Consider the following 10,506-nt stretch of genomic DNA (forward strand, 5'->3'; position numbering starts at 1 on the left):
AGCGGCGGTGTGTAGTCCGTTAACACCACGGAGGGCAGAGCGGCGGTATGTAGTCCGTTAACACCACGGAGGGCAGAGCAGCGGTGTGTAGTCCGTAAACACAAAGGAGGGCATGGGGGATTCCCGGACCGACGGAGACCGGAGGCAGGCGCTTGAGGCAGAAGCTGCAACGGGGTTGAAGCGGGTGAAAGACGGTACGACCTGACAACCCCAGACTGCAGGACCAGAGTTTATATAGTGCCAGGGGAAGCGTTAGTGGGACCTGAGTCTGGTGTGTCAGCCTGCAGGAGGTAATCGGCTGGAGTGGCTGCAGCTGTGTGGCCATGGGAGGCGTCTGGTCTGACAGGGATCCTGACATTTTGTGGCCATGCAGGCGTGGGAAGTATACCATGAGCTTTTGTATCGAGGAAATATTTCGTTTTAAAAGTCCGAGTCAAGGAAAGGAAAGGAAATTGTCAAGATGCAAGTGTTTTAAGTCTTTGTACACAAAGACAAGCATCTTTCTCATTCTAGCCATTTCCTGTAAACTGATACCCTTCATCAACCCAACTATAAAGCAAGTCATGTAAACCTACTGAGCTATTCTGGGTCCTCATGTTAAACAGACGCTCTATTAATAAACTGGCTGTTTGGACTTCCTTCAGGTGCGCTCTGTAATCAACGCTCTTTGGAGGCTTGTATTGTTTCCGCTAGTCACCGTGTCTATATTTAAGCCTTCAGCCTTCAAATGTCAAAGGACTTTGGTTGCAAAGGAATTCTTGGCAAGTCGCCGGTATGTGTGTGTGTGTGTGTGTGTGTGTGTGCGTGTGCGTGTGCGTGTGTTGTATGAACTGCATTCTTTGAGACTGGGAATGTGTTGAATCAGTGGCTGCAGTGTGAGATAGTCATGTCTGTAGTTTGACGTAAGTCAGGGAGTGATATTTTATGCGCAGACAAGCTTGGCGACACAATTCCAACAAGACAGAACTGGAGGTGGAGAGATTTCCCCCCTCAAGTTTCATCACAACACATGACGATGGAGAGTGGGCAGAGCAACAGTAGCTGTGGGCTACGGCAGGTCTCTGTGGGCTAAGGTCGCTGGCGAAAACATGGAACAGTTGTGGAGTAATTCAAAATCATGTGGCGCTACAACCACACAGTCCTCACTGACGTCTGAATTACAAAGAGTTACTTAAGGATTTGTGTTAACCGTCATGTGGCGGACACAATGATCCATATTTTTGTAGACATTTGTATGTATGTATTTCTGTAACATACAGTAATAATCAGATACCTCCGTTGAAGGGATTTAAAAATGACAGCAGGATTTCCTCAACATAGACCAAAGAGACTCCAGGTCAGGATGTCCGGTGTTCTACGTTTTAATTGTCCTTTAAATGCAAACACAGCCCGTTTAGTTCCTGGTGCAGAGCGGTGCATGTGTTGTGTATAATAACGCTGTCAACCTTTAGTCTGGACATGAAAATCCTAGACTGTATAAGGAGTGGACATATACAGCTTGTACCCATTGGTTTGAAGCCTCAGGTTTGGCATTTTGGGGTGGCGCCATTTTGTTTATCTGCAACCACGAGTCGCATGACAGGGTAGCACTAGGTACAACTGAATGCCGAATAAAACACTTTTAAGCGACCAAAATGTTGCAATTCACTTCATGAAAACACGCTGTGAAAGGGTTAAAGTTCGTCTACGTAAACACGGAGAACGCCATGGGAGCGACCTGTCAATCACAAGGTAGCCACGCCCCAAAGCATACCCTGCGTTATCTTCTGTTTTACTCTACATGGGACAGTCATTTACTAAATGAACATCATGCTTTTTTATTTATTATTTAAAACATAATCTTGCATACTTTAATGTGCTGTCAAAGAATGAATTCCCGGGCCATCTGCTTTGTAGTACGTCTTTAGCGCAGCTATGCTTTAACACAAATAATGACCTCGAAACCCGCTTCGCCCGACCATTATTCCCACCTTCTGATTACTGATGCGATGGAAAACTGCACTAAGGCTTCACGTTTGCCGGGGAAAGTGCCGGGGCAAGTCTACGTCTTGGCTTCACGATGCAGATGAGTGACGCTGCAGTTGAGTCGATGAAAGCGGAGTCGTTGATCCGTCTGGCGGTGCGTGGGTTGCCAGGTCGGGTCGAAACCTCTCTCTCCTGGAGGGAATTCAGCCTGTTTGTCTTTGCCCTGTTAACACACGACTGCTCTAATTTCAGTCGGCCTGAAATGTGATGAGTAAAGGTGTAATTGACTGTGGTTTCTCCCAACAAACTCCCACCCATGTTCACACACACACACACACACACACACACATGTGTGATGACGGTTTACCACAGAGATCATTAATCTGCTGTGATGCCTCTGAACAAACAGCAACGCACCAGAGAGAGTTGTGAAGGGCTTATTCTTTTGGGTTATAATTGGAAAGCAAATCTGAATGAATCTGGGTGTAAATTGGTAACGTACAGTGGATTAAATCAGATTACACATTACATATTTTCTTCTCGGTTTTATGATCCCATGCACCAGAGTGGATGGTGGATAGGATAGCTCTAAAATATGCATTTCTCTGATGTGCATGCACAGTTTTCAGTAAAATGTTCATTGTTAAAGTGTATCAATAATGTGCTATCCATATTGTGGATACAGATTATTCACAAGTGCAGTTTTTGGAAAAACCAGAGCATTTTCTTTTCTGGAACGCAAATTTACATCCCAAAAAAAGCACTTATAACATAAATATCAAAAAGAACAAAAAAAAGAAAGAAGCTAATGTGCTCCAGATTAACTGCATTCATATTTAGGGTTATCATCAGATTCATCACTAATATGATTTATAAGCAGAAGTCAAATTGGGGGATTAATATTTTTTAAAACATAATTATCATGCAAAATAGCCAAAATAGGAACATTTTCATAGTACATTGCCCAAAAAAATATTCTTTCTGTCATATTACAGACGTGTAACGATATAAAGATAATGATAATATTCTGAAGATCACCAAAAATATTCTTTACTGAATTAATCAATCGTAAAAATTGGTCAAATTGATTAAAATGCTGTGAATAGGGTTACTCCTTTAATAACCTTATATGTGTACAAGGTTATGTGTATCGGTGCATCACCTCACAAACGTTGCTTCTGTGCTCTTGACTGATTGACTTGCGCTCTTTTTTCTGATTGCACAATAGAGCTCTCCATTCCTTCACCACTGTGTGTATATGCAGTTTAATGCCTTCGCATTACCCCGTGTGTGGAAGGCCATGCAGGTATGCAGAGGGAGGCCACGGCTGAATAAATGTAGCTCATATTTATACATCTGTCAAGACACACACCAACACTCTGCTGTATGTGAGCGAGCGCACACACACGTGCACACACACGCACACAGAGTCGCATTCCCCAGTTCCAAGCATGCATTTCAACAGGCCGTGTGTGAGCAGGAAAGAAATGAAACGCGTGTACCCTGTACATTTAGAAGCCTTTTAAACAGATCGCTTTTTTTTTTTTTTTTTTTTTTTCCCGGGTTGGCGGCGGACCCCCAATGCTGACAGAGCCTGGCTGACTTCCAAGAACAGAACAATATCTGCCAGGTCGACCGAGGGGCCCAGCAGTCCACAGACACACACACACACACACACACACACACACACACACACACACACACACACACACACACACACAGAGAGGTGTACACAAATGTCTGGCCTTTAAACCGTCAGCGCTCAGGCCCTGCCTTACATAATGACAGAGAATGGAGGCATTAAGGCAATTTGTTTGATTTAACTTGTCAAGGCGTCCTCGACCCTGCCCCTCTCAGCTGGTTTTGATACCAAGAGTCTGTGTGTGTGTGTGTGTGTGTGTGTGTGTGTGTGTGTGTGTGTGTGTGTGTGTGTGTGTTGCAGACCTCTTCATGTGTGTGGAATGGAGGGACTCGCACACAGACAGCAGGATAGAAACGGGGTGTCGGTCAGGAAGGTGCTATAGTAGCATAAAATAAGGTTTATGAGGTCCAGGGAGAGTGAGCAGTGACGAAGCAGGAGGAGCAATGTGTAAGGAAGGAAGAGGTGGAGGAGGGGGGGTGGGGTGCTGGAGGGCTGGAGGTGGACCCGAGAGAGCTGAACATGAAAGCGGGTATTGTCTGTTTCAGGTTCAGGCTTCATCGATATGCTCCAGCACTAGTCCTGACCAGAAGAACTCCGACATGATGCATTTACATTGAATTCAAAACGTCAATATCGGAGAGTACTTTATACGGGAAGCATTAACAGTTTTTTTTGGGACAAAAACCTGATTTTTCATTTTACAAAAGAAGCTGAAATTGTCAAAAGGTGTCAAAAGAATTGACTAAGAGTTTTGCTTTAATTAAATACAATTAGCAACGTTCATGATCAAAATTGGGAACTTTCTGATTAAAAGAATAAGTATACAAGATTACAAATGTGTCCTCTGTGTTAACGCAACTTGACTTGTTCAATACTCAGCGGTGAGAATGTAGTGTTTAGTGTCGTGACTGAGTGGAAATGCTGAACATTTGAACAAACAAACAAAGGAAACAGTCTTAGCAAATATATCCTGACACGCATGAAGCGTGTGACTTCAAGGTCCACTGCAGAGACGAAATCATCATATCTGTCCAGAGCGTTAATGCTCCTCACATCAATACAAGACTCAATATTTCTATCACGTTTTCTACATTGTTTCCCACCGTTTGAAGGTTGGATCTTGTTGCGCCCTCTTCTTCTGCAATGATTTAATCGTGGTGCTGGAACAAGTATTCAGTAAATACATACATTGAGATCTTTTGTTATTTTTCACGATATATTACCAGACAAGAGTTCCCCGTTGTTGATCATTAGAGATGAAATATTTCTGGTTGTTTTTGCTCATGGTCAGTCATGAAGATTTGTTTTAAAGAATTGTTTTAGGATCATGAATGAATTTTTTCTTTTTTGCTTTAAGATTAAAAGACTAAAAAATAACTGGATAAATTGAATATTGTCTAGATAATATGACTATATATATATATATAACTAACTGCTGGATTGAGGTCTGCTCAAAATAGATGTATTAAACTCCTTACATCAGAACCAGTCCACATTGACCTACTTTTGCTGCGCTCTATAGTCTCTAAGTCTAGACTTCCTTCATGAAGAATTGGGATTTTTGGGGAAATCCCAATTCATTTTTCTTACTGAAAATGGACGACACCTGCCAAAATTTCGTTTCTTATTTCTATATTTCTGTACCTGGAGGTAGCTGCACACAAAGCATTTTGAGGCTGTTTGGTCAACAGTTAGTCAAACCTCCCTCTGACATCTGGATAGATTACAGTTTACCTTTAGTGCGTTCATTCAACTGTCACTTTTTAAGCTTGTAGTGATTTCTAGGCTGGATTCTATTGCACAGGTATTGCCGTTACTGCGTTCACCTCTTGTGTTTGCTGTGTAACTCGTTATAATGTGACATACAGTATATGCAGGCGTATAAGGTGTCCCCTCACTTTCACTTGTAGATGTAAATGGAGAATGCAAAGTGAGTGGAGCGTCACCGGTAATTACACCGAGCTGTTGAGTTTAATTGAACCTGATCAAACCTGCTATGTGTGTGTGTGTGTGTGTGTGTGTGTGCGTCAGTGCATGTGTGGACTTTGAGTGGAATAGAGGCCCAGTGTTCTTCGGCCCCAGCTTTACATAAGGGGTCTTTATCTGGCTGAGTGTGCAGCGCTGACGTGGAAGCACTAAAGGGCCACCGCGTTTCCTCCGTACAGACGGGGCTCATGCCGCTGGCTCCAGGTGTGGTGACCACTAACCAGCACGGCTGATTTGGAGCCTGAGGCCGTCCTGGCCGCTTGCACACACACACACAGTCTAAGTGCACGGTGTCTCACGGCACACAGTCGTGCACACGCACATCCATTTCTCATTTAAAGTTAATTCCCCCCCCCATCCCAAGTGTTCATTAAGTTCCCTCCCCTCTTGGCCCTCAGCAGTGGAAACGGGCATTCTGGGAGTTGGAGTGTTTAGTTTGAGGAATGAGCTTTCTGATCGGTTCTGATGGACTCCAGAAACAACACCTTCTCCAATGACGTTCCGCAATGCCAGGCCTGACTGTCAGACTGCAGTATTATTTTCGTCTTGTTCCAGGAAGGTCAAGAGTTGAATTATTTCTGCTTTCAATTTTTGATCAGTCTCAAGTCACAGTCAAGTCTCAAGTCCTCATTTTTGAAATGTAGGTACCAAAAGACAGGAGTCCATTCTCATACTCCACTTTTTTATTTCTCTTCTGAAGTCGACAGAAAATACTATTAATCCTTTACAGAGTTGTTGTTAATAAGTAGAGGAAATCTTCCTACCAAAGGTCCCTTAATAATCTCTCCCTTTCTTTTCCTCTCTCCCTCTCTCTCTCAGATCTCCTTCGACTTGGCCGAGTACACCGCTAACGTGGACGGCATCGGTACGCTTCGTCTCCTGGACGCCGTGAAGACGTGCGGTCTGACGAACAGCGTCAAATTCTACCAGGCCTCCACTAGCGAGCTTTACGGCAAAGTCCAGGAGATCCCTCAGAAGGAAACCACTCCCTTCTACCCTCGCTCACCTTACGGTAACATACACACACACACACACACACACACACACACACACACGCACACACACACACACACATGGATCTACGCAATGTACTGTAGATCCATGTGGAAACGCACACACACACACGGATTACCTAACATTTTCTACCTTGCACCGTTCTTCAAACCATTGCCTATGGCCATGTAAGGGCATACAAACACAGATTGCTTGATACCTCGCAGCACTGTGTGTGTGTGCGTGTGTGTTATTGAGTGAGTGAAATAGAAGGGGGGGGCTTCAGTGCTCAGGCAGCAGTTGAGCTCTCTGCACACCCCGAGGCCAAATTGTCTGACTGAAGACTGGAGTGGCTCTCACTTTAACAAAGACACCTTTATACCCTCAGCACTCAGCACTCACTTTCGACACACACACACACACACACACACACACACACACACACACACACACACACACACAGTCAGGCATGCTGTACACGTGTGTGAGCGATCAGGTTTCATGTTCTCTGTTGTCTAAATGCTCTCCTCGCTGACACTTTCCCCATCTGTCAGCACTCAATCTGACGCTGCATGGGAGACACATACCATCCCGAGGAGGGCTGCTCCTCTATTAATTAGACTTGGGATGGGGGGGGGGGTCATGGCGCCCTCCCGTCACCTCCAGTGTACATCCTGACCTACTGCTTAATCAACGGGCGCCTCCCTTTGCTTGCTCTGGTATTCCCCTCATCGGAGGAGGAGGGAGGAGGGAGGAGGAGGAGGAGGAGGAAGATAGTAAGAGGAAAAGAGGGGAGAACTTTTTGTGCAAGCCTGCTTTCGGTCAATCAGCAGGAGTCTGCGGCTCGCGTTCCTGACGTTGAAATATGATCTGCGGTACCGCTGTGTTCAAATGTGACATGCAGTGTACTTACGATCTTTCTCTCTGCAGCTCTGGGAAGAGAGGATCAGTGCTTCTCTCTCTTTCTCTCTACTTAGGTTGTCACTCCGTATCACTGAACCACGCTAATAGCTGTGTGAAAGTTTCCTTTGTCGATTTAGTGAATAAAATGTGTGTGAAAGGTCTGCTTGTGCTTGTTTGTTTTTTGTGTGAAGTGATGTCTCTCCCCCCCCCTTTTTTTCTGGTGCTAATGTGTCCGTCGCCTCTCCTCTCAGGTGCCGCGAAGCTCTACGCCTACTGGATCGTAGTGAACTTTCGAGAGGCCTACAACATGTTCGCCGTCAACGGGATCCTCTTTAACCACGAGAGCCCGAGGAGAGGTGAGCTCGCAGCACGACACGCATACTGCTGTTCAACGTCCCCACAAAGCAGTTTCTTGTCCTACAGCGTGGAAATGAGATTTTGGAGGAGCATCTGATAGTAATAGAGGAGAAGACAGGAGTATGTGCTGCTCAAAGAGCCGTATTAAAGGTCACATTAGGGCTGAGCAATGTTTTCATTAAACTGCTGGCGAAGGTTTTTTATATATTGAAGTATTCCTGTGTGCCATCTGTTGTTTATAATGATCAGGCAGGAGTTGTAAAAAAAAGAGGATCACCACTTTATTCAGAAAACATTTAACTTTTAACTGAATGGAATAATTCCAAACAAGAAAATAAGCTTATTTTTTGCAGTCAAAAATCTGCCAATATGTTTTATCAGATTGACAAACTAGATGATCTATTCTGGTTGTGGAAAAAATTACATCACCTGTCGAGAGCAACAGGCTGAATCCACAATAAAAACCGTTCAGCAGAAGGTAAACCATTGTTGGATTTTGTACAATTACAAGTATTCAATTACATGCTCTATATAAAGTCATATTCATTTATTGGTGGAGCCAGGTCCCTCATAACCACTTGACACACAATCGCACGCATTCTGACACATAGTAAGTCGTTTGTGGTCATGTTTTTAATATGCGCCCTGAGCCCCGAGGGTCGCAGGCGCTGGTTTAACCCGATTTACACGCCACCGCGACCCAAAAATGAATACCACATGACTGCAGCCCCAGCGCTGAGCCCAGGTCAGCCGCTCAGGTGTTTATGATTTATCCAATAATGAAGGCCCCGGCCGCGACCCCGGCCGAGGTTCAGGGGTCAGCCAGTAAACCCTAATGGGTTACCACAGATAGATAGGTGTGGGAACCGGTGCGCTCTTACAGCCAGCTCAGCAGAGACGGTGTGGTCGCCGTCCGAGGTCTTGTAAGGGACAGCTAGTCCGTCCTGGGAAGGATGTGTGATGCGGAAGAAAGAATGGGCTGGATGACGGGAGGAGCCATGGAGATCAACAGAAAGTGAATCTAAAACAATATTTGCGATTTACGATAAATCAGTCGATCGATCAGAGTTACTGATCATGAAAGTAATCATTAGTTGGAGCTCTCGAGATAAACAAACTGAAACTATGAAATCGGAGTGTGTCCTTTTCCACACAATGACCTTATAAGGGCAAAGCTCTCCGCTCCCTCTGTAACACTCCCTTAGCCTTTTGGTCCCTCGTCAGCTCTTTTTCATCTCTGTCTCTGACTCTGCTTCTATCTTTCCATTCCTTTCTTTTCCTTTTTCTTCCTCTCTCTCTTGCTTCATTTCACATCTTCATCCTCCCTTTTTCCACAGTCAGCATTACTGCAGCGGGCCATTGGGTTTACTCCCGCCACTTCTATTCTCAGAGTTACGGCCGTCGTCGCTCATAAAGCAGGAACGCTGAGCTGTGATGTGGCCAGATGTCCCACGCTGCTGCCTTGCACAACCCAGTGTGGCGCTTGTGTTGGCTGGATTGGCCAGTGTTTACCCGGGCCCCCCCGGGGCCCGCCATGACCCTGCCTCTGCCGCGCTGAGGGGGCGTTTGGCCGCGCTCTCCTTCACACGCAGGAGGTGCTTTAGAGGGGAGGAGACGATGCTTTGAGCTGCGAAACACCCGCATGGCACAGTTTGTTATTGTTGGGGTGTGAGGTACGTTACACAGCGTGAGATACATAGCTGTGTGCTGTACAGAGAGAACACTGATCCACCTTTACGTCACTCCTGGGGTCTTGGATGCTGATTCAAGCCATTGAGTGTTTTCTACCCTCACGCCAGAAAAAGTACTGAGTGAAGCTGACCGTGCTCCACTATTAACTATATTATTATATATTATATTATGTATTATAATATTTCTTGAATTCAACATTATCGATAGTGTCCTCAGAGATATTCACTATACGTTTGATAGTGTTTGTTTGTGACGTAAATGGAGTTCAGTTTCCTTTAAATTCAATTTAAAATAGTACATTGAACATCATAGTAATTTATATACTTTATAATGTTAGGGTAAGTATTGTGGTGGGACACTATAAAGATCTTTCTGGGAAAAGACAAAACTGAATCTAATATATATAATATAAGAATTCAGCCGTTATGACGGTGGCTACCCAGGTAAAGACAAAAACGTGCACCAACAGAAAGTCAAACAGTAGGAACCAAACCAACAACACACAATAAGATATCACTGATATATACAAAATCAAAAGAAATCCATAAATTCACACTACTGGCTACTCTCTTTGATTCCCGCGTGATTTGGCAACATTTCCCACCGAAACCAATGACATCACTTAAAAAAACGGATGTCCACCTCTCCTCCGCTCTCAGCCACACCCTGAACACCTCTGTTCTGTGTTCTTACGTGTGTTAACGCTCTTGTATCAGAGAGAGATAAAGGATTATTTATAGTCTGTGTGCTGCCCCTCCTTTCCTTATATGCACCACTTGTATCTCTGCATAATTAGTCACTAATGAGGGAAGGAAGTCCATGATGTCAGCGTCGGTGGCCCTGACATCACCACTCTCTCGCCCCCCCCCCCTCCCACACACAGGAAAAGCTGTGACGTCATTGTCCCAGGGTGCCAGTGGCTGTGTGTGTGTGTGTGTGTGTGTGTGTGTGTGTGTGTGTGTGTGTGT

General features: G+C 44.9%; 1 protein-coding gene across 2 annotated transcripts in view; it reads left to right on the plus strand.

Moving 5' to 3' along the window:
* Positions 1-10,383, plus strand: part of LOC116395646 (GDP-mannose 4,6 dehydratase) — a 55,174-nt gene extending 44,791 nt beyond the window's left edge. The window contains exons 6-7 of one of the 2 annotated variants that reach the window (XM_031869682.1): positions 6,413-6,605; positions 7,741-10,383. In XM_031869682.1, the coding sequence (XP_031725542.1) occupies positions 6,413-6,605; positions 7,741-7,943 (396 nt within the window). In that variant the 3' untranslated portion in view covers positions 7,944-10,383. The remainder of the gene's footprint in view (positions 1-6,412; positions 6,606-7,740) is intronic. The other variant, XM_031869683.1, reaches the window with a different exon arrangement.
* Positions 10,384-10,506: the final 123 nt, after the last annotated feature.

Source organism: Anarrhichthys ocellatus, unplaced genomic scaffold (genome assembly GCF_004355925.1).
Source record: "Anarrhichthys ocellatus isolate YVR2014 unplaced genomic scaffold, GSC_Weel_1.0 scaffold48, whole genome shotgun sequence".
NCBI classification, from domain to species: domain Eukaryota; kingdom Metazoa; phylum Chordata; class Actinopteri; order Perciformes; family Anarhichadidae; genus Anarrhichthys; species Anarrhichthys ocellatus.